The sequence below is a fragment of the Pecten maximus genome, chromosome 3 (genome assembly GCF_902652985.1).
Source record: "Pecten maximus chromosome 3, xPecMax1.1, whole genome shotgun sequence".
Classification (NCBI taxonomy): Eukaryota; Metazoa; Mollusca; class Bivalvia; order Pectinida; family Pectinidae; genus Pecten; species Pecten maximus.
This window is the reverse complement of record NC_047017.1, coordinates 37,270,774-37,296,583: the sequence shown is the minus strand read 5'-3', so window position 1 is coordinate 37,296,583 and position 25,810 is coordinate 37,270,774. Positions and strand designations below refer to the sequence as shown.

Below are 25,810 nucleotides of genomic sequence, written 5' to 3'. Positions count from 1 at the left end.
TACCACCCCTACTGAGTCTGGATTTCGTTTCTGGGTTATATCTTTGAAGCAGTTGAGATCCCCATCCCATAATCATAACAATGCATACATTGTACATTGTATATATATCCTCTATAGTATTGTTCAATATCAACAAATAAAGCAATTTACAAATGGGACATGAACATTATTTCAACGTTTGGTCAAATCCAACCATGTGAGCGATACAGGCTCTCTGTGTCTCTTGTTTTGTTTTGATAGCGCGAAGTGTGCTTATTAGGTCGAATATGGTATAATGCGCTGTTTTCTGAAGGGCCGTTTTCGTTTTTGCAGTCCAAACGGTTGGACCAGTTGGACCGTTATTGTGTTGTTCGTTTATGAAATTAAGACGGACCTGGTGAATTTATATTGTTTTCAGACGAGCCTTGACAAAGACTTCCAATGCATGTATTTACATTCACAGGTCCGTCAAGATATGAAGACTATGTTTGAAATGTTTTCATTTAAAAAACTGACGAACCGGTTTGTCCGCATAAACGAAGGCCCTATGAGCCACATTTTTTTAAGCGTGTACGCGACGCTGATCTATGAAAAAAATGTTTATCATTTATTGTTGTCCTGAGTGATGTAGAATCTACCTAACTAGCTTAGTTTTACCACAGTTAATTCGGTGACCTATAAATACGTCGATGATGTCATTAGTCTAAACTTAGAGACTGAAGGGTTTTTTTTCGGTCAAGACTTGACTATCGTCATTTATTGTGACTAGGCCTACTAACCCCGTAAGGATTTAACTTTCATTTTTGTCACTTGGCACGTGACACTTCAGTACCTACTGTTATCGCCAGTCGTAGCCTCACAGGCAGTGGAATCGATCCCGGAATGGCATCAAATTCAGAAGAAGGTAAATATGTTAGAAGGAAGTAAGCATGTAAGAAGTGTAGGAATACATGGCACAAAGCAAACGGGACGGACGGTGGTAGACACAAAATGTCGTGAATAACAAAATTGTATTCAGTGTCAATTAAGGCAATAACTGTATGTGTATAACTGTTTCCAGCTCCAAATTGCATGTGCAATGAATTAGATTATATCCAGCTTTTATATTATAAGTTATATCCGCAGGTACTTGTTGACATGAGTATGATTTACATATCACGCTCATGACCACTTGAAGTACCTGTGACAGATAAAGCTGATACTGATAGGGATTCTGATCATTATTTATTTAATTTTCTATGCATATGTTCTTTTTGTCGACAAATTCCCATGTATTTTGTTAAAATAACCATGAACTTACAGCTAGGCATGATAATATATAACGAGACAGTGCCATTGAGTACTTTAGTGAGGTGTCTCTGTAGCCGTGACTGCTAATGAGTACCTGAGTGAGGTGTCTCGGTAGCCTTGACTGCTAATGAGTACCTGAGTGAGGTGTCTCGGTAGTCGTGACTGCTAATGGGTACCTGAGTGAGGTGTCTCGGTAGTCAGTGACTGCTAATGGGTACCTGAGTGAGGTGTCTCGGTAGCCTTGACTGCTAATGAGTACCTGAGTGAGGTGTGTTGATAGCCGTGACTGCAAATGGGTACCTGAGTGAGGTGTCTCGGTAGCCAGGACGGCTAATGAGTACCTGAGTGAGGTGTGTTGATAGCCGTGACTGCTAATGGGTACCTGAGTGAGGTGTCTCGGTAGTCGTGACTGCTAATGAGTACCTGAGTGAGGTGTCTCGGTAGCCGTGACTGCTAATGAGTACCTGAGTGAGGTGTCTCTGTAGTCGTGACTGCTAATGAGTACCTTAGTGAGGTGTCTCGGTAGCCAGGAATGCTAATGAGTACCCGAGTGAGGTGTCTAGGTAGCCGTGACTGCTAATGAGTACCTTAGTGATGTGTCTCGGAAGCCGTGATTGCTAATGAGTACCAGCATGAGATGTCTCGGTAGCCAGGACTGCTAATGAGTACTGGCATGAGGTGTCTCGGTAGCCAGGACTGCTAATGAGTACCTGAGTGAGGTGTCTCGGTAGTTGTGACTGCTAATGAGTACCTGAGTGAGGTGTCTCGGTAGCCAGGACTGCTAATGAGTACCTTAGTGAGGTGTCTCTGTAGCCGTGACTGCTAATGAGTACCTTAGTGAGGTGTCTCGGTAGCCGTGACAGCTAATGAGTACCTTAGTGAGGTGTCTCGGTAGCCGTGACTGCTAATGAGTACCTGAGAAGAGGTGTCTCGGTAGCCAGGACTGTTATGAGTACCTGAGAAGAGGTGTCTCGGAAGCCGTGACAGCTAATGAGTACCTTAGTGAGGTGTCTCGGTAGCCGTGACTGTTATGAGTACCTGAGAAGAGGTTTCTCTGTATCCCTGACTGCTAATGTGCTAACTGTAAATTAGAATACTGTCATGCTTAGTGCAGTCACAAATGAACTTTAGACCATTCTCCTTTCGAATATGGGTTTTAGACAATGGCAGCAGGGGATAATGTCTGTTGGGTTATAGTTGGTTTTCCCTCATGGGTTAAATTCCTCCAACATCCAAAAACACATTTTTTGTTCCCTTAGTGGGGTCATAATAAAAGCTCTACCAAGCTTACGTTGATTGTTAACCTCAGAAATGACATTATGTTAAGGTTATTTTCATTTTTTTCTGAATGTATCCAGGTTTATATAGTGGACCCTGGTGCATTGCATGCTTCACTACACATATCACCCGTGGGTCCACTCTGCCAGAAAACATTGCTTTTATAGATGCCATCTGATTATCCCCGAAACATTTTCCAGTCAATATTTTAGCCATTGAGATTAAAGGTAACATATGCTTTATAGAAGCTGCATATAAAAAACAATGGCTGCGAATATTCCCGTAAACATGTGTTGATTGGTTACTATTTATAAAGTGACGTCATTGAAACGAGGTTTTCTGGCTGAATGGATCCACGGGTGATAAGTGTAGCGTTTTGTAGTACAATCAACCATGGGTCTCCGAAGATGACCCAGGTGTACCTGGTGAGCCTTCACTTTTATTTAGCATCATTTAACAAATGTATCCACTATCCAGGTGTATCTAGCTGTATCCAGATGTATCTGGAGAGCACTTGGTTTTATGTAGCTGTACTCGGGTGCATCTAAAGAGCACCCAGGTGTATCTGGCTGTGCCCAGCTGTATCTAGCTGAATCTAGGTGTATCTGGATAGCACCCAGGTGTATCTATCTATACCCGTGTTTATCTGGACTAGAGAGAACCAAGATGTATCTATTTGTGCCCAGTTTTATCTGCAGAGCACCCAGGTGTATCTATCTGTACCCAGATTTACCTGGAGAGCAATTGGGTTTATCTTCAGTATAGTTGTACATGTAGAGCATCCAGGTGTATCTAGTTATAAACCCAGGTATACCTTTACAACAGCCAGGTGTATCTGTATGTACCCAGGTATATTTTTAGAACACCCAGGTGTATCTAGTTGTACCCAGGTGTACATGGAGAACACCCAGGTGTATCTAGTTGTACCCAGGTGTACATGGAGAACACCCAGGTGTGTCTAGTTGTACCCAGGTGTACATGGAGAACACCCAGGTGTATCTAGTTGTACCCAGGTGTACATGGAGAACACCCAGGTGTGTCTAGTTGTACCCAGGTGTAGCTGTAGAGCATCTAGGTGTATACAACAGCCAAGTGTATCTGTATGTACCCAGGTATATTTTAAGAACACCCAGGTGTATCTAGTTGTGTGTTCCTGGAGAGTCTTCCTATACCCTCTCTGCCTTGAGAGTACTAGTCTGACTTATTCTGATGTTTTATCATCGCCAGACCAATATAAACTAGTTGACATTAAGTGTCAGAATAATTTGGACTGGTAGAGTACCTACGGACTAGGAGAGTACCTAAGGACTAGGAAGTACCTAATCATATACCTCTGGTGATTACATTCATGCCAGACAGAGTTTATCCTTTCATTTACATATCTGTGAAATGTGGCATTTTGGCTTTTAAAGAATAATGTAAAGTGCATGTACACTTGCTTTGATTTATTTGCATCAGTTGTTTTTCTTTGTGAAGAATGCTGCATGCTGTAGTATTGTTATATTACAGATGTGGATAAAAAGCAAAAAAAACGGATCTCATTCGGTGATGTACAAACATTAGAATATGGTATGTTAGAGTTCTGCTTGCATGGTGTGATTATTAATATTGAAACCACAGTTTATCAAGTTGTCTTTTCACATTTTATGATATTAATCTCTCTTGTCCAAGTTATACATGAGCTCCTCTGCAATGGTGTGACGTCCGTTGTCTGTCCGGCATCAACTCTTCTCTTCATATGTCTTCTCAATAAAAAAAAAAGAGACCCAGATACATGATATAGGTTATCCTTGGGATGAAGGGCTGCCAAGTCTTTTTGAATGAATGACCTTGACCTATTCTGAAGACTTAGGGGTCAAAGATGTTATATTAAATTAAAAAAAGACTCCTATGGCAAGTAATGCTATTGGACATGTTACTACAGGGATGAACAGGCCAAAAGGTTATATAATATGATATGACTTGATAGTATTACTATGTTTGGATGGAGGGCTTCCATTTTAGTTCAAATTAATCACCTTGACCTATTTTAATGTTGAAAGGTTCAAATGTTCTAAAATATTTTCAAAATTCTTTAACCTACCAGTATATGCATGGGTTTCTGATATTAGATTAAGATATGGTACATAGTTAAAAGGATTATTATTGATTAGATTAAGATATGGTACATAGTTAAAAGGATTATTATTGATATATTTGATACTTGTTAGTGATTTAAATCAACCTTAAAAGTCATCTCATTTAAGCCTTTTCTGCAAGGTCATCCCTGTAGAACAGGTGAATGATTCAGACCCACTGGACCTCTTGTTATTTCCAGTACAATATACATTAGCTAGGTCTCTTGTTCTTAGTATGCTAGTGTGATTGTTTTCTTCTAATACTTAATCATGTAAGTAATGTATATATATACATGAAACAGCTTATCATACGCAAACACCCTCAAAAGCAAAATATATTTGTAGTTCATAATTTGCCAGATGATATGATACATTTAATTACAGGCAGAACGAAAAAACAGGATATTTTGGTCATAACGGTCAAAGGTCATTGGCATAGTAGATTTTTGTTATACTGGTAAAAGACAGTCTGTTTATGCATAGTATAACAATGAGGAAGTTGTTGTCTTATGAATTATTTCCTGGGTGAGAAGATATTACATTACAATTTACAGCTTGTCGATATATATACTCATTATTAACCAAGGTGAATGTCAGACTATTGGTACAATAATCTTAATAAACTGTTGGTTAAAAATCTGTGAACTTGTCGCTACTAATTCAAAGGTGTTGTTTTTATGTGTCAATTTTCATCAAGATTCATAATTAATATAAATTAATAATATTAAGAATTAATGTCACTGCTGATACTAAACAATATAAGTGTAAACAAATGTTTGATACCTATAACGAAAGCACAATCTTTTCAAAACTAGATGTGAATTTATTTGTTGAGAATCTGAGTGATATGTTTTAAAAGCAAGATTAGACTGGTCAGAGGTTTAACCATTGGACATAGTCACATTGATTATTTATTTATTGTAGAAATGTTGAATATCCAGAGATTATTATATAGTGTGCTCCAGTTCATTATTACCAATTCATTATCAAACAGATTCCTTAAGGACCTGTGACAGTAGCAGGTCCTGTGTCTTATTGAGGCACAAAGTACCTTTTGGGTGAGAAAATGGCTTGTCATAAATGAATTATGTTATTGTATCATTTTTGTATGATATTAGAATACAATGTAGGTACATTTGCCAATCAGAATCTGTTAATCTAATACGCTGTGTCTGCTTTGATTTTCCCAGAACCCATTGTTGGGGAAGTAGAAGAGAAAAAACAAGTTAAAGAAGAATCAGCAGAGGTTTGTCAATCTTTTAGAATAAAACAAAGTTATTTTAAAAAAATACTCAAGTGTACTGTATATCTTACTAATTAACCTATCGTAAAATATAAATCTGTATGAATATACAAGATATAGAAATGAGTAAAAGTTATTAATCCATTGTTTTTATGTGAATTGTTAATTTAAAGAAAATTGATCTAGCATTGCTAAATGTTTCATTCCCCATATGGCCCATTATCCTCTTTATATTAGTATTCACTTTAATTTTAATTATTATTTCAGGAAGTACAGGAACGTAAGTATATCTATAACCTGAGTATTGTTTCTGAACCAGGTATCAGTTCATTTAAATTAACATTTAATTTATCTTATAGTAAAATTTATCATAAAATAGCAGACACTTGAAAAAACCCATATAATTCATGGAAATTATTTTGACAGAAAATATAAAAAAATATATTACCATTTGGGCAATATGAGAAAAGAAACAAGAAAAAAGTATTAAGAAAAAAATCTAAGCAATATAATTACTCTGAAACATAAGTTTCATTACTGTTGCACAATGTTGAAAGCATTTTTTAAATGAACCAAGGATGAAAATAATTTACAGCATAATCATTTTTATTAGTTTTCTTTGTACAAACAATCAAACTCTTGAAACTTCAAATTCTATTTATAAAAAACTGATATGATGTACCTATAACATACTTTTTTGTTGTAATATATAAATGATGCAGCCTATCAGTGAACCAAGTAAAGCCTAAAGGAATGTGTCTCGGAAGTCCTCATGGAGATGCCATGTATTTTGTTTCTAACCCAGGTCGAGAATGGCTAATGGATATGATGAAACTGTCTCTTGGTTTGGGGCCCTCACCAGAACAGGTGTTAGAAACGCTGGACATGGATGGTGTTGTCAATTACATTAAAAGTGGAAAGTGTAAGAAGATCATCACGATGGCAGGAGCCGGCATTTCAACAGGTACATACATCAATCATTACTTAGGTACTGGGTATGTAGGTAAGAAACTAGAGAAGCAACACTCTTGAGGTGTCCAGTAGTCAAAATGTTGTTGGATGGATACAGTATTCAGTTTAAATTCTCATAATTTAATTTTGCTTGTAACAAGCATTTTCATTGGCTCAAAAAATTATGTTATCATCTCATAACATAAATAATGACTGTGACGTCAGCGGAGTAATCGTTGTTCACGGGATTTTGTATTTATCGATGTGTTTTTAAATCTGGAGCAAAATAAACATGTTAAACTTAATGAAAATGTTTCTTATCGTTGTTAATTAAATTGTAAGGGTTAACTGTAATATTTTTTTACGTTATTGAGCAATAACACAAAAAACTGGGGTGTACTCTTTTCATAAACCACTTCACGGTTTATTCAGAGTACACCCCAGTTTTTTGTGTTATTGCTCAATAACGTAAAAAAAATATTACAGTTAACCCTTAAACAATGTTGTAACTGTCCTATTTAATAAGAAAGGAGTCTCAACATTGAGGAACAGTTTTCTCCTGACCGTTGTAAATGTGAGTCCTAGATTTGTTATCACTTAGATTGGTGAAGAATTCCACTGTTTGGTGTAGTTCTGGTTTGTGTACACTATCTAAATCCTATACAGATGAGTGACTTAAGGAGAATAAAATTGTAGGTAGAAAATAAAATATAGATATCCCTAGTGTTGAAATAAAGAACTTATATCCCTAGTGTTGAAATAAAGAAGTACATAATATAAGATATCCCTAGTGTTGAAATAAAGAAGTACATAATATAAGATATCCCTAGTGTTGACATAAAGAAGTACATCTAGCTACAGACACTTTAGATGTACACTTATTGGGATTGATTGATAGGTCTATATTTTTATAGAACCAGCGGTGGCTTTGGAAGTAGTTAAGGCCACAGTTTTGTAACATAGTACAGACAGATCTAGTTTTGTAAGTAGTGTATTTGACATGTCCTATACTTACGAGACTTTTGGTTATTACAGCGGCGGGTATTCCGGATTTCAGGTCCCCAAATACAGGCCTTTATGACAACCTACAAAAGTACAACCTTCCTCATCCACAGGCTGTGTTCGATATTGGATATTTCTGGGTAAGTCACCAATGTGTCTGACATTGAGTATTTTGTGAGTAAGTCACCAATGTGTCAGACATTGAGTATTTTGTGAGTAAGTCACCAATGTGTCTGACATTATTTTGGGAGTAAATCACCAATGTGTCTGACATTGGGTATTATAGGGGTTTGTCACCAATGTGTCTGATCTTGAGTATTTTAGGGGTTTGTCACCAATGTGTCTAACATTGGGTATTTTAGGGGTTTGTCACCAATGTGTCTGACATTGGGTATTTCAGGGGTTAGTCACCAATGTGTCTGACATTGGGTATTTTAGGGGTTAGTCACCAATGTCTGACATTGGGTATTTTAGGTATTTTAGGGGTTTGTCACCAATGTGTCTAACATTGGGTATTTTAGGGGTTTGTCACCAATGTGTCTGACATTGGGTATTTCAGGGGTTAGTCACCAATGTGTCAGACATTGGGTATTTTAGGGGTTAATCACCAATGTGTCTGACATTGGGTATTTTATGGGTTAGTCACCAATGTGTCTGACATTGGGTATTTTAGGGGTTTGTCACCAATGTGTCTGACATTGGGTATTTTAGGGGCTAGTCACCAATGTGTCTGACATTGGGTATTTTAGGGGCTAGTCACCAATGTGTCTGACATTGGGTATTTTAGGGGTTAGTCACCAATGTGCTCTCTAGTTCTTGTTTTCAATTTTGTTTTTTCCCCGGAAGTTTGCACTTTCAGGTTTTGAAGGTCAAAGATACAAATAACTAAATAAATGATTTTTTTCCAGAAAAATCCGGAGCCATTTTTTCTTCTTGCCAAAGAGCTATGGCCAGGTGTGTTCAAGGTATGAAATATTTATTTTCTTAATGAACATCAATACTTTCTTAACAAAGATATAATGATAAAAGAAATTGATCAGGTTTGTTTTCATTGGAGGTTGTATTTCCATATTGTGTAATGATAATGCATGATATACCTGGTAGTTGTTTGCTTGTTATTTTCCATTGTCCCATCAACACAATAAGGTAAACATTGTCTTTTGATTCTGTAGCCAACCCCTTGTCACTACTTCATCAAGATGCTTGCTGACAAAGGCCTGTTGCTACGTCATTATACCCAGGTAAGGGTTAGCAGGGTATCAAGGTACAGCTATATCTAGGTGCTGAGGGGTAAGTTGTGGGGATAGGGAAACATTGCTTAATAAAAATATTTAACTTTCATCATTTAATTGTGGAAAAAATCTTTATACTTTGTCATCTTTCTAATTTATTGTATGTGTTGTCCTATAATTGATATTTTGTCTTTCAAGAACATTGACACCCTTGAAAGTCAAGCAGGGCTTGACCCAGAGAAATTAGTCGAGGCTCATGGAAGTTTCCGCACAGCTCACTGCCTTATTTGTGAAAAGGAATACAGCAAAGATTTTATAGAAGGTATGATGGTATTCTGACAGTAACACTGACGAACTGAGAACCTATCAAACCATAGCATTATAGAAGGTATGGTATTCTGACGGTAACACTGACGAACTGAGAACCTGTCAAACCATAATGGTATTCTGACGGTAACACTGACAGGCCGAGAACCTGTCAAACCGTAGCGTTATAGAAGGTATGGTATTCTGACAGTAACACTGACGGGCCGAGAACCTGTCAAACCATAGCGTTATAGAAGATATGGTCTGACAGTAACACTGACGGGCCGAGAACCTGTCAAACCATAGCGTTATAGAAGATATGACGGTAACACTGACGAGCTAAGAACCTGTCAAACCATAGCGTTATAGAAGATATGGTCTGACGGTAACACTGACGGGCTGAGAACCTGTCAAACCATAGCGTTATAGAAGATATGGTCTGACGGTAACACTGACGGGCTGAGAACCTGTCGAACCATAGCGTTATAGAAGATATGGTATTCTGACAGTAACACTGACAGGCCTAGAACCTGTCAAACCATAGCGTTATAGAAGATATGGTATTCTGACAGTAACACTGACAGGCCAAGAACCTGTCAAACCATAGCGTTATAGAAGATATGGTCTGACGGTAACACTGACGGGCCGAGAACCTGTCGAACCATAGCGTTATAGAAGATATGGTCTGACGGTAACACTGACGGGCCGAGAACCTGTCGAACCATAGCGTTATAGAAGATATGGTCTGACGGTAACACTGACGGGCTGAGAACCTGTCGAACCATAGCGTTATAGAAGATATGGTCTGACGGTAACACTGACGGGCTGAGAACCTGTCAAACCATAACGGTATTCTGACAGTAACACTGACAGGCCGAGAACCTGTCAAACCATAGCATTATAGAAGGTATGGTATTCTGACGGTGAGGCTGACGAGCTAAGAACCTGTCAAACCATAGCGTTATAGAAGGTATGGTATTCTGACGGTAAACACTGATGAGCTGAGAACCTGTCAAATCATAATGGTATTCTGACAGTAACACTGACAGGCCGAGAACCTGTCAAACCATAGCGTTATAGAAGGTATGGTATTCTGACAGTAACACTGACAGGCCGAGAACCTGTCAAACCATAGCGTTATAGAAGGTATGGTATTCTGACGGTGAGGCTGACGAGCTAAGAACCTGTCAAACCATAGCGTTATAGAAGGTATGGTATTCTGACGGTGAGGCTGACGAGCTAAGAACCTGTCAAACCATAGTGTTATAGAAGGTATGGTATTCTGACAGTAACACTGACAGGCCGAGAACCTGTCAAACCATAGCGTTATAGAAGGTATGGTATTCTGACGGTGAAGCTGACGAGCTAAGAACCTGTCAAACCATAGCGTTATAGAAGGTATGGTATTCTGACAGTAACACTGACAGGCAGAGAACCTGTCAAACAATATCGTTATAGAAGATATGGTCTGACGGTAACACCGACGGGCCGAGAACCTGTCAAACCATAGCGTTATAGAAAATATGGTATTCTGACGGTAACACTGACAGGCCTAGAACCTGTCAAACCATAGCGTTATAGAAAATATGGTCTGACGGTAACACTGACGGGCTGAGAACCTGTCAAACCATAGCGTTATAGAAGGTATTGCATTCTGACGGTACACACTGACGAGCTAAGAACCTGTCAAACCATAGTGTTATAGAAGGTATGGTATTCTGACAGTAACACTGACGGGCCGAGAACCTGTCAAACCATAGCGTTATAGAAGGTATTGCATTCTGACGGTACACACTGACGAGCTAAGAACCTGTCAAACCATAGTGTTATAGAAGGTATGGTATTCTGACAGTAACACTGACGGGCCGAGAACCTGTCAAACCATAGCATTATAGAAGGTATGGTATTCTGACAGTAACACTGACGGGCCGAGAACCTGTCAAACCATAGCGTTATAGAAGGTATGGTATTCTGATGGTGAGGCTGACGAGCTAAGAACCTGTCAAACCATAGCATTATAGAAGGTATGGTATTCTGACAGTAACACTGACGGGCCGAGAACCTGTCAAACCATAGCGTTATAGAAGGTATGGTATTCTGATGGTGAGGCTGACGAGCTAAGAACCTGTCAAACCATAGCATTATAGAAGGTATGGTATTCTGACAGTAACACTGACGGGCTGAGAACCTGTCAAACCATAGCGTTATAGAAGGTATTGCATTCTGACGGTACACACTGACGAGCTAAGAACCTGTCAAACCATAGTGTTATAGAAGGTATGGTATTCTGACAGTAACACTGACGGGCCGAGAACCTGTCAAACCATAGCGTTATAGAAGGTATTGTATTCTGACGGTACACACTGACGAGCTAAGAACCTGTCAAACCATAGTGTTATAGAAGGTATGGTATTCTGACAGTAACACTGACGGGCCGAGAACCTGTCAAACCATAGCATTATAGAAGGTATGGTATTCTGACAGTAACACTGACGGGCCGAGAACCTGTCAAACCATAGCGTTATAGAAGGTATGGTATTCTGATGGTGAGGCTGACGAGCTAAGAACCTGTCAAACCATAGCATTATAGAAGGTATGGTATTCTGACGGTAACACTGACGGGCCGAGAACCTGTCGAACCATAGCATTATAGAAGGTATGGTATTCTGACAGTAACACTGACGGGCCGAGAACCTGTCAAACCATAGCGTTATAGAAGGTATGGTATTCTGACGGTAACACTGACGGGCCGAGAACCTGTCAAACTACAGCATTTATTAGGAAAGTCTGGTGTTCTAAACCAGATTTATTGTTTAAAATAGGAACAGGTTGTAAAGCAAAGCTACTCGCTACAGGTAAATTAAAATTGATGGGCCTGTTGTGTTTGGATGGCAGATATATAAAACATTCCTATCAAGTTAAACATTTACTTTGTAGTAAGATATCCATGAAATGTTTGTATAACTCTACAAATGGTACTTTCTGTATAATCAAAATAATACAAATCTAAATCAGAAACATGTAAGATATGTATAGGTAGAGAGAACCCATAATGAGGTTGTTTTTACCATATATTCTGTTTGTTTTAGAAAAGGTATTTGCTGGGGAAGTACCTAAGTGTGATGTGCCTGGTTGTGAAGATAACATTGTGAAACCGGGTAAGTACTTAGCAGGTGAAAAACCATGGAAATCTAAAATCAATATCTAGTAGATAATGTACGTTCATTATACATCTACAGATGTATAAATACATGTATAATCTGTTTACTCAGAAATAGTCTGAAAACACTCCACAGAACACCCTGACATTCTCACAAAGAAATATTGACTTAATTTATACTGTGAATTGAGTTGATGTGAAATCATGTGCCTACTGTTAAGCTATATAAGTAGAAATATATTGTCTTTTGACATTGCAGTATCATAACCAGGGTTAATGAAATACATTATTTATCATGCTGTATCATAACCAGGGTCATTGAAATACATTATCATGCGGTATCATAACCAGGGTCATTGAAATACATTATCATGCGGTATCATAACCAGGGTCATTGAAATACATTGATCATCTTGCTGTATCATAACCAGGGTCATTGAAATACAGGGTCACTGAAATACAGTGTCATTATACATTATCATGCGGTATCATAACCAGGGTCATTGAAATACTTAAGCATTGAACTGTTACCAAATGGTAATATACAGTCGATATGAATACAATTTGGGTGACAGATAAATAGAATGTCGCCCGTTATGAAATATTTATCTGTCACCCAAATTGTATTCATATCAACTGTATACTACCACTTGGTAACAGTGCAATGCTTATATTTACATTCATAAAGATTTTTTATTTACTGTAGGTTATGACGCTTTTAAATTTGCCGCTTACTCTATCACTGACGTCATCAAGTTCAAATACCGGAACAGCCGAAATTTCCAGAAGGAATAATATAGTCCCTGATGACGTTATTAATAGCAAACACATAAGACGGTTTTTGCACAATTTGGCTTTATTCTTTATTTCATATACGTTTGTAGGTATCGTCAAGTTGTTCACAATTGCATGATTTCTGATTGTTTAAAATCAAAACTGTTTTTCTGCGCAATGATATACAGTTAACATTTAGAAGTGATGTGGCGTTAAACGGGCATTGCCAAGGACAGACTCGATTCCTTGAAAACACTTATGTTTCTATCGACTGGATTTACGTTATTTTAAGAAGAATATCAGCTCTTGAATTCTAAATAAAAGTCGTCTTGACAGTAGGGGAAAACGATTCCAAGGATATTTCATTCGAAACAGATTCCAGTCTAACCGGTCACATCAGTGTCGCTAACTTAGCAGACGATTTTCAACTTCACAGGGGCTCGATTTTGTAAGGTAGGCCTTTGACATCAGTGAATAACCACAATACTAAAATCCAGTAGGCCTACACATACACAACCGGAAACCATGTCGATACTCCCGATGATTATACAAGATTTTTTTTTGTAAATACAATGTACTTAACTTTCAATGTTGACGTGTCTTGCATTTCTGAAAATTCGGAACGAGCCCCTGTGAGTGTGACGACATTGACAATTTGATCATATTTCGTATAGATCAAGAATGGCACTTAAAGTAATATCGTGTTGACTACATTTTTCTAACCATAAAATGATACTCTCATAACTTGTGACGTTGCTTTATTTTTGGTTGTGGCTCCTGTGAATAAATACTAGCATTCCAAAGCTCTCTAGGCCGAAATTAAACTGGCGGCCATCGTTCAACCTACAATACTTGGAGCTGTATTCCTACACTGACCGAATCACTGTAAATTGTAGTATACAGTCTCATGAATACAATTTGGTTTACTAGCGACATATAGACAAATGCAACACAGAATGTAAATATAGGGTCATTGAAATACATTATCATGCGGTATCATAACCAGGGTCATTGAAATACATTGATTATCTTGCTGTATCATAACCAGGGTCATTGAAATACAGGGTCATTGAAATACATTATCATGCGGTATCATAACTAGGGTAATTGAAATGCATTATGTGGTATCATAACTAGGGTCATTGAAATACATTATGTGGTATCATAACCAGGGTCGCTGAAATACATTATCATACAGTATTATAATCAGGGTCGCTGAAATACATTGATTATCTTGCTGTATCATAACCAGGGTCATTGAAATACATTATCATGTGGTATCATAACTAGGGTAATTGAAATGCATTATGTGGTATCATAACTAGGGTCATTGAAATGCATTATGTGGTATCATAACTAGGGTCATTGAAATACATTATGTGGTATCATAACTAGGGTCATTGAAATGCATTATGTGGTATTATAACTAGGGTAATTGAAATGCATTATGTGGTATCATAACTAGGGTCATTGAAATACATTATGTGGTATCATAACCAGGGTCGCTGAAATACATTATCATACGGTATTATGATCAGGGTCGCTGAAATACATTATCATGTGGTATTATAACCATGGTCATTGAAATATATTTTTATCATGTGATTTCAGATATTGTATTCTTTGGAGAGTCTCTCCCCAGCAGATTTGGAGAATTGGTAAATGGGGTAAGAATCTACAGCAAAACGTTAAGATTTCTTTGAAGAAGATTTGAAATGGGATTTTTTTCTTCGAAAAAGCAACAATGTTATTTATTTATATACATGTACAGTGAGGTTTATTTGTTCTTGTGTCATTCAGGACATGAAGGAATGTGACTTACTACTGATCTTGGGTACATCTTTAGTGGTGCAGCCATTTGCAGCTCTTCCCAACAGGTATGCCTCTTGACTAAACTACAGCAATATAATTTACACTGTTCTTTTAAAAGCAACCAATTAAATGGCACATCTATCTGTCAATTTTATTTTGTGTACTTCCGTACATGCTGATCTGAAGGAGCCCCATTTGAATGATTGTTCTGATGGCCTTCTATGATTAGCACAGCTTATGAATTATTGACCAATCAGATTGTTTCTAATTCTGAATCATTTTCAAAAACTTTGTTGCAATTTAATGCAGTCTAGAATTCTAAAGTTTGTAAAAGTATTGTAAATTCAGCACCCTACCCCTCCCCCACCCCATCCCTCTTTTGCAAGTCCTGAATAGTGTTGTATTCAGCACCCCACCCCTCCCCCACCCCATCCCTCTTTTGCAAGTCCTGTATAGTGTTATATTCAGCACCCCACCCCATCACTCTTTGACAAGTCCTGTATAGTGTTGTATTCAGCACCCTACCCCTCCCCCACCCCATCATCCTTTGTCAAGTCCTGTATAGTGTTATATTCAGCACCCCACCCCTCCCCCACCCCATCACCCTTTGACAAGTCCTATATAGTGTTATATTCAGCACCCTACCCCACCCCCACCCCATCACCCTTTGTCAAGTCCTGTATAGTGTTATATTCAGCACCCCACCCCTCCCCCACCCCTCCCCCACCCCATCAGTCTTTGTCAAGTCCTGTATAGTGTTATATTCAGCACCCCACCCCTCCCCCACCCCATCACCTTTTGACAAGTCCTATATAGTGTTATATTCAGCACCCCACCCCTCCCCCACTCCATCACCCTTTGTCAAGTCCTGTATAGTGTTATATTCAGCACCCTACCCCTCCCCCACCCCATCACCCTTTGACAAGTCCTATATAGTGTTATATTCAGCACCCTACCCCACCCCCACCCCATCACCCTTTGTCAAGTCCTGTATAGTGTTGTATTCAGCACCCTACCCCTCCCCCCTCCCCCACCCCATCACTCTTTGTCAAGTCCTGTATAGTGTAATATTCAGCACCCTACCCCTCCCCCACCCCATCATCCTTTGTCAAGTCCTGTATAGTGTTATATTCAGCATCCCACCCCATCCCCACCCCATCACTCTTTGTCAAGTCCTGTATAGTGTTATATTCAGCACCCCACCCCTCCCCCACCCCATCACCCTTTGTCAAGTCCTGTATAGTGTAATATTCAGCACCCTACCCCTCCCCCACCCCTCCCCCACCCCATCACCCTTTGACAAGTCCTATATAGTGTTATATTCAGCACCCTACCCCACCCCCACCCCATCACCCTTTGTCAAGTCCTGTATAGTGTTGTATTCAGCACCCTACCCCTCCCCCCTCCCCCACCCCATCACTCTTTGTCAAGTCCTGTATAGTGTAATATTCAGCACCCTACCCCTCCCCCACCCCATCATCCTTTGTCAAGTCCTGTATAGTGTTATATTCAGCATCCCACCCCATCCCCACCCCATCACCCTTTGTCAAGTCCTGTATAGTGTTATATTCAGCACCCCACCCCTCCCCCACCCCATCATCCTTTGTCAAGTCCTGTATAGTGTTATATTCAGCATCCCACCCCACCCCCACCCCATCACTCTTTGTCAAGTCCTGTATAGTGTTATATTCAGCACCCCACCCCTCCCCCACCCCATCATCCTTTGTCAAGTCCTGTATAGTGTTATATTCAGCATCCCACCCCATCCCCACCCCATCACTCTTTGTCAAGTCCTGTATAGTGTTATATTCAGCACCCCACCCCATCATCCTTTGTCAAGTCCTGTATAGTGTTATATTCAGCATCCCACCCCATCCCTACCCCATCACTCTTTGTCAAGTCCTGTATAGTGTTATATTCAGCATCCCACCATATCCCCACCCCATCATCCTTTGTCAAGTCCTGTATAGTGTTATATTCAGCATCCCACCCCATCCCCACCCCATCACTCTTTGTCAAGTCCTGTATAGTGTTATATTCAGCATCCCACCCCATCCCCACCCCATCACCCTTTTTCAAGTCCTGTATAGTGTTGTATTCAGCACCCCACCCCTCCCCCACCCCATCACCCTTTGTCAAGTCCTGTATAGTGTAATATTCAGCACCCTACCCCTCCCCCACCCCATCATCCTTTGTCAAGTCCTGTATAGTGTTGTATTCAGCACCCTACCCCTCCCCCCCCCCCCACCCCATCACTCTTTGTCAAGTCCTGTATAGTGTAATATTTAGCACCCTACCCCTCCCCAACCCCTCCCCCACCCCATCACTCTTTGTCAAGTCCTGTATAGTGTTGTATTCAGCACCCTACCCCTCCCCCACCCCCCCAACCCATCACTCTTTGTCAAGTCCTGTATAGTGTAATATTTAGCACCCTACCCCTCCCCAACCCCTCCCCCACCCCATCATCCTTTGTCAAGTCCTGTATAGTGTTATATTCAGCACCCTACCCCTCCCCCACCCCATCACCCTTTGACAAGTCCTATATAGTGTTATATTCAGCACCCTACCCCACCCCCACCCCATCACCCTTTGTCAAGTCCTGTATAGTGTTGTATTCAGCACCCTACCCCTCCCCCCTCCCCCACCCCATCACTCTTTGTCAAGTCCTGTATAGTGTAATATTCAGCACCCTACCCCTCCCCCACCCCATCATCCTTTGTCAAGTCCTGTATAGTGTTATATTCAGCATCCCACCCCATCCCCACCCCATCACTCTTTGTCAAGTCCTGTATAGTGTTATATTCAGCACCCCACCCCTCCCCCACCCCATCACCCTTTGTCAAGTCCTGTATAGTGTAATATTCAGCACCCTACCCCTCCCCCACCCCTCCCCCACCCCATCACCCTTTGACAAGTCCTATATAGTGTTATATTCAGCACCCTACCCCACCCCCACCCCATCACCCTTTGTCAAGTCCTGTATAGTGTTGTATTCAGCACCCTACCCCCCCCCCCTCCCCCACCCCATCACTCTTTGTCAAGTCCTGTATAGTGTAATATTCAGCACCCTACCCCTCCCCCACCCCATCATCCTTTGTCAAGTCCTGTATAGTGTTATATTCAGCATCCCACCCCATCCCCACCCCATCACTCTTTGTCAAGTCCTGTATAGTGTTATATTCAGCACCCCACCCCTCCCCCACCCCATCATCCTTTGTCAAGTCCTGTATAGTGTTATATTCAGCATCCCACCCCATCCCCACCCCATCACTCTTTGTCAAGTCCTGTATAGTGTTATATTCAGCACCCCACCCCTCCCCCACCCCATCATCCTTTGTCAAGTCCTGTATAGTGTTATATTCAGCATCCCACCCCATCCCCACCCCATCACTCTTTGTCAAGTCCTGTATAGTGTTATATTCAGCACCCCACCCCATCATCCTTTGTCAAGTCCTGTATAGTGTTATATTCAGCATCCCACCCCATCCCTACCCCATCACTCTTTGTCAAGTCCTGTATAGTGTTATATTCAGCATCCCACCATATCCCCACCCCATCATCCTTTGTCAAGTCCTGTATAGTGTTATATTCAGCATCCCACCCCATCCCCACCCCATCACTCTTTGTCAAGTCCTGTATAGTGTTATATTCAGCATCCCACCCCATCCCCACCCCATCACCCTTTTTCAAGTCCTGTATAGTGTTGTATTCAGCACCCCACCCCTCCCCCACCCCATCACCCTTTGTCAAGTCCTGTATAGTGTAATATTCAGCACCCTACCCCTCCCCCACCCCATCATCCTTTGTCAAGTCCTGTATAGTGTTGTATTCAGCACCCTACCCCTCCCCCCCCCCCCACCCCATCACTCTTTGTCAAGTCCTGTATAGTGTAATATTTAGCACCCTACCCCTCCCCAACCCCTCCCCCACCCCATCACTCTTTGTCAAGTCCTGTATAGTGTTGTATTCAGCACCCTACCCCTCCCCCCCCCCCCCACCCCATCACTCTTTGTCAAGTCCTGTATAGTGTAATATTTAGCACCCTACCCCTCCCCAACCCCTCCCCCACCCCATCATCCTTTGTCAAGTCCTGTATAGTGTTATATTCAGCACCCTACCCCTCCCCCACCCCATCACTCTTTGTCAAGTCCTGTATAGTGTTATATTCAGCACCCTACCCCCCCCCCCACCCCATCACTCTTTGTCAAGTCCTATATAGTGTTATATTCAGCACCCTACCCCTCCCCCACCCCATCACTCTTTGTCAAGTCCTATATAGTGTTATATTCAGCACCCTACCCCATCCCCACTCCATCAGTCTTTGTAAAGTCCTGTATAGTGTTATATTGAGTCATACTTAGAACTGGTATGATATTATTTTGCAATGCTGTTCTGCAGTAATTTGCTAATCTGAGGTTTGATTTTGTTTTCACATTCAGAACTCAGCATCATACTCCGAGGATGTACATCAATTTAGAGAAGACTGGATCAGGGGTAAGGTATATAAAACTTTAAGGACCAGATCAGGGGTAAGGTATATAAAACTTTAGAGAGGACCAGATCGGGGGTAAGGTATATAAAACTTTAGAGAGGACCAGATCAGGGGTAGGATATATAAAACTTTAGGTTAGAGAGGACCAGATCAGAGGTATGATATATAGAGGATATTGAATGGTTTTCCGTTGAATATAACATACATTTCAAAAGTATTTAGTATATTTGTATTGATATATTTTATAAGTATTTTCTTTATTTTCTAGCCAAGCAATCCTATCACCATGCTAATGTTTGGAGGAGGCTTCAAGTTTGATGATGAAGACAATTACAGGTAAGTTAGACAAAAACAATTACAGTTAAGTTAGACAGAAGTAATTACAGGTACGTTAGACAGGAACAATTACAGGTAAGTTAGACAGAAACAATTATAGGAAAGTTAGACAGAAACAACTACAGGTAAGTTATACAGAAACAATTACAGGTACGTTAGACAGAAACAATTACAGGTAGGATAGACAGAAACAATTACAGGTAAGTTAGAAACAATTACAGGTAAGTTAGACAGAAACCATTACAGGTAAGTCAGAAACAATTACAGGTAAGTTAGAAACAATTACAGGTATGTTAGACAGAAACAATTACAGGCAAGTTAGACAGAAACCATTACAGGTTAGTTAGAAACAATTACAGGTAAGTTATAAGGAATTACAGGTTGTATAGACAGAAAACGTTACATTCAAGTTAGAAACCATTACAGGTAAGTTAGACAGAACCAAGTTATGTCCTGACTGTCTTTTGAATGTGTTGGTTGATTCATAAAATCTTTCATCCTTAGTGAAATTGGCTTATTTTCTGACTCTGTTGAACGACTTATATATATATTTTGTATATATAATTGAACAAAAAGTCAATCACAGATCTGATGTTTGACTTTACATTCTATTTTTATTTAGTCACATGGACACTTTAACTTTATCACTATAAATTTTATGATCGATCATCACCACTTCTTAAATAATTGATGATCAATTATTGATCAATCTTGAACAGAAAAGGAAATATCTGCAAACACATTAACTGAAATAGAGGAAAATGCTGCGGATATCTTTTAAGGCATCTAGCTATGTTTGAAAATATTGTCTTAACCATGATAGATCACAAAAAATTCATAATTGATTAGTCATAGTCAGAGATAAAACGACTAATCGATTAAATCGATTAATTAGTACAACTATATATATATGCAGTGCCAAATTTTAGAATGGACTCCTTATGTGAGTATTTTCATTGTTAAACCATTTTGTAAACTTTAACTGCAGTTAGATATAAACAAATGTTTTTCTCTATAGAGATGTGTTTTGGCAAGGGACTTGTGATGAAGGTTGTCTCCTCATGGCAGAGAAGCTGGGATGGAAGGTACGTTAGCAAGCGATCATCTGGTAAATATGTAATAGGTAGGAGGGAATAAAAATACCATGTCTGCTCAAACAAGCAACCTCCCACTCTCCATGAGAACATCATACCACTAGACTAAAGGGAACTGCTGCTAGGTAGTAACATGACCTATACTCTCACTTTGGTGAAGGATTTCTTTTACTCTCTGAATGTTTATGAAACAGATCTTATACACTTAGCTACAAGTACTGAGTATAAGCTAACTAGCAATTTGCTAACTCTTACTCTGTAAAACCAATATTAGTGACATATTTGTGTATAGCTTATGTATATTGAAGTTATGTAGGAATAAGTCATTTATCTGATAATTTAGGAAGAGAACTTCAGTTTAATTTTGTAGAAAGTTTTTAGATTTTATAAGAAGAAGCTGTTTTTTTTTATTTTACAGGAAGAACTACAAGAGATGGTGGAAACAGAACATGCAAAGATTGACAAGAATGCAAAGCTTCTAAAAGCGAAATCTAAAAGTCTGGAGAGTGAGAAACAGAAGGAAGAAAAGCTGGGGGGAAATACAGAGGATCAATCCAAAACTGTGGAAGCCAAGGAGTCTACTGCTGAGGAGTCCTCATCAAATACTCATGTCCCAAAAACTAACATTCCAAAGTCGCCCGTAACAAAATCTCCAGTTACTGGTGCACGTTCAAAATCCTCTGCTACTAGTAATTCTTCAAAATCTCCTGTCACGAGAGGGCCTCCAAAGTCCCCAAGCTTAAGTAAAACTAAGCTGAAGAAAAGCTAGGGGTACATTTTAAGGTATTGAATACCATCAAAATAAAATTGTAGCATTGTTGTCAATGAAGTACTGATTTAGTAATCTAATTGTAAGCAGTTTTATCACATGCTTTGAAGTGCCTACTGTAGAATGTAGTTGCTGCAATTTTGCGTATTTGGAAGTAAAATGAAGTATAAACAAAAAAAGAAAGAAACAAAAATCTATTAATGAGACTTGCATCGTTTCCACTGCTATTCCTCGTCATTCGGGAACTGTCACGTTGCCAAGGGAAACAACTCTGAGCCAGAAAAATGGTTTATTCCCTTATCTCCTGTATAAACTTGAGAGTATTTTCAAATGGATGAAAAAATAAACATGAAGTAAAACAATGATATTGATTGGCACAAGTACTCTTTTCACACAAGATATTTCCTATATGATAAATGTTAACTTTAAAACTTTATCAGCGATATATGATATATATTTGTGATACATGTAGGTATGATAGATGATGATAAACTTTTTTCTTTGAATATGTAATAACCTTTAATTAAGGGCTTTTATTGATTTTATTTTTAAGGTTTTTTTTTATTGTAGCTTCTATTCTTTGTAGAATTTTGCCTAAATTGTTATAATGTATAGATATATATATTTATTTAAAAGTGCAATTTGTTTTGTTGAAGTATGTTTCTCAAAGAATAGGAGTTAAATAGCAGAGTAATACCAAGTATGTGTGATTGTGAGAGCAATGGTAAACTTAATGATACTAACTAACTAATCTAATATAAGACAAATGGTTTATGAGGGCACTAGAATAGGATGATGGGGATAATAGATGGTCCAAAATGTTCATTGGGAAAAGATCATTTAAATTGATTGATACAATTAAGGAATTTAGTTTGAATTAAAAAAAATATATAAAAGATGTATGTGTGTTAGGAATTGAAATAAAGAATCAAATTCATATGAAATATAGAGCTGTGATGACCATGGGGATACAATGGATTAATGTTGAAGTCTGTATGACTGTCCACTTTACCTAATAGTGTAAGTGAACATACTTACCTGCAGTTTACATTAGAACTGGGGTAACCATCACATATGCATTTTGTTATTCTGATATTGTTAGATAACTATTCTGTTGTTTAAACCGTATTGTGTTTAGACAATATGGTGTTGTTGTTTATACAGCATTATATTGTGCTGTTTAGACAGTGCTACATTGTTTAGACAATACCGTGTTGTTAATACAGCGCCATAGTGTGTTGTTTAGACAGTGCTGCATTGTTTAGACCAGTGTTGTTGATACAGCACAATAGTGTGTTGTTTAGACAGTGCTGCGTTGTTTAGACAATACCGTGTTGTTAATACAGCGCCATAGTGTGTTGTTTAGACAGTGCTGCATTGTTTAGACCATAGTGTTGTTGATACAGCACAATATTGTGTTGTTTAGACATCATTGTGTTGTTTAGACAATACAGTGTTGACAATACAGCACCATATTGTTGTTTAGATAGTGCTACATTGTTTAGACAAAACAGTGTTGTTGTTTATACAGCACAGTATGGTGTTGTTTAGACATCATTGTGTTATTTAGACAGCGTCTGCTGTTTAAACAGCGCTGCGTTGTTAATGATGACATTAAATTATTAATGAGAATGTTTTAGTATGCATTTATACCTTTATCAAAATTTAAAATGACTGAAAGTGAATGAGTGGTTGATGAATTGCAGTTGGTTCAAAAAATAATTACTAATAATGGTTGGTGATATGTAATACATTGTATTGTCTGCTAATAGTTGGTGATCTTTTTTAATACATCATAAAAGAAACAGATCAGTGTGGCTTCTACATAGTGTTAATACCATCACTCAGCTGACAGAGCATGCTTCGTCAGGAAGCTGGGCCAGAGATTATGTCAGAGTCCCTGTTGTTTTGTGGCCAGTCCTTTCCATCAATCCGGGTTAGACTTGAGTGTTGCTTTAAGTACATTTTTAAACGCCAGGCAATGACAGGACATATTTCAGTATGATGATAGGCTTGGCATCAATGTATTATAATTACTGTATTGTCTTGTCCTTTTCTGCTACATTTTAATATTTGAAGATGGAGGAATGCTGATAAGTAGGTTTCCCCACTTTGTACAGTTATGTACTTGTTTTTACAGTTTGCAGCAGGCCTCTCTTGCAATTTTGCATATATTTATTAAACTTTTGAATATTGGGAAAAAAAACTGCCTCACATTAAGTATAGCCAGTATATATAGATATCTAGCTATTTATCATTTTGATAGTATTTTTTTCTTACTTTTCTAGTTCTGTTTGAAAGATAAATCTTTATATACTTAAGTCATAGGTACATTTTCTTATTTTTATCCCACCATCATCTCATGTTGGGCTATTAAATCACCCTATATTCATGGTTTGTCTGTAAACAGTCCTTGTTATCACTATTTATTTAAATGTACTGGATCTATATTTATAATGTAGGTTCCCCTAGGTCCCTGGTTGTGTAAATTTAATTTTGAGACTGATCAGGAAAAGAAAATGGCTGACAGACGGTCGTTTGATTTTGATAAATGAAGATTGTTATTACTATTTCTTGAAAAGTACTGGAGGGATATCCCTCAGACGTCATGTATAGGTTCCTCTTGGTCCCTAGTTGTGCCAATTCATTTTTGATTTTTGATCAGAAAAACAAAATGGCCGAAAGACGGACATCTTGGATTTTGGGAATTAAATAACTTGAGGGATGTTTCTAAAACTTCACATGTAGGCTTCACTTGTTCTTGTTATAAGATTATTAAGAGGAAAAGAAGAAAAAGGGGAAAAATAGAGAGAAGATCAGTCTGACAAACCAATAACGATCATTCAATGGTGGGCACCAAGATCCATCTTGGATCTCTTTAGATTTCCTTGTTATCGGATTATTAAGATGAAAAGAGGAAAGAAGGTTATCTATTACAATATGGAGTAGGAATGAATCATTTTTGGGGAAAAGTCTGTTCTTTTTAAAAAAACCAGTTCGGACTTTTGATGTCAAATCTACTGTTAAGTACCTGATGCAAGAGTTAAAAGACATCAGTAAACTCCTTTATAATTGTACTAGGATATTGGCAAAACCTAGTTTTATACTATGTCTATTTTACCTTTAAATATTGTAATATATCCGTATTGTTGCAATATAGATTTCATATGGTGAATTAGCCCCCACCCCCCCAACTCTAGTGTGAGCTATAGTTACATACAATGTGAGGTGAGCTTTGTCCCGATGATGGTACTTTTGTTCTGATTTGTGCGGAGATAGAGGCTACTGTTAATTGATCATTAACATCAAGTTTCAGATCCACATAAATACCTAGATCAATGTTGCATGAATTGAATCATCAACAAAGTCTTATGTAAAATAGCCTCCTCTGACAAAGATGCTAATGTAAATCATAAGATTAATAACAGGTGATCAATTTAGGCCCATTTGGCCTCTTGTTATTACAAGTTGGCACAGAATTTGTATGTGTGTCGATGTTTAATGATACTGGTTATGTTTATGACGAAATTGTTATGAGATTTGTTATATACATGTACCTGTGTACTGATTATGAAGATATGGCTGTGATTGTCTGCCTCGTTACATAAAGGGGTGGATAACAATAAAATTATCACTCAGACAACATGTGTTAGTCATCAGTCATTGTTTGTCATTAATTAGGAGTTTTCTTCTTCTGAGATAACTCAAAGACCCTGCTTACCTCTATGTAAAACTCAGTTTTGACAGTAAAATGTTATATAATTATACTTGGTTACCTCAAATGCAGACAGGGTTGTGGTGGCCGAGTGGTTAAAGTGTCACAAACACTTTATCACTAGCCATCCACCTCTGGGTTGTGAGTTCGAAACCCACGTGGGGCAGTTGCAGTTAAATGACCCTTGCTGTTAATAGGACGTTAGTGGGGTACCACTGTACACAGTTAGGTACCACTGTACGCAGAGTGAGGTACCACTG

At 38.8% G+C, this 25,810-nt stretch overlaps 1 protein-coding gene across 2 annotated transcripts; it reads left to right on the top strand.

Annotated features, from left to right (window-relative positions):
• The first annotated feature begins 561 nt into the window (after window positions 1-561).
• On the top strand, window positions 562-25,480 carry LOC117324062 (NAD-dependent protein deacetylase sirtuin-2-like). 2 transcript variants are annotated; one of them, XM_033879679.1, is made up of 16 exons: window positions 562-883; window positions 4,057-4,116; window positions 5,855-5,910; window positions 6,175-6,187; window positions 6,713-6,871; window positions 7,894-8,000; window positions 8,769-8,825; window positions 9,033-9,101; window positions 9,291-9,414; window positions 12,488-12,556; window positions 14,944-14,999; window positions 15,133-15,209; window positions 19,584-19,638; window positions 19,905-19,972; window positions 20,991-21,057; window positions 21,485-25,480. In XM_033879679.1, exons 1-16 carry the CDS (start codon window positions 862-864, stop codon window positions 21,833-21,835), a joined length of 1,410 nt encoding a protein of 469 aa, XP_033735570.1. In that variant the 5' UTR covers window positions 562-861; the 3' UTR covers window positions 21,836-25,480. The 2 variants fall into 2 exon arrangements, with proteins under 2 accessions (XP_033735570.1, XP_033735571.1); XM_033879680.1 differs by lacking the exon at window positions 4,057-4,116.
• Window positions 25,481-25,810: the final 330 nt, after the last annotated feature.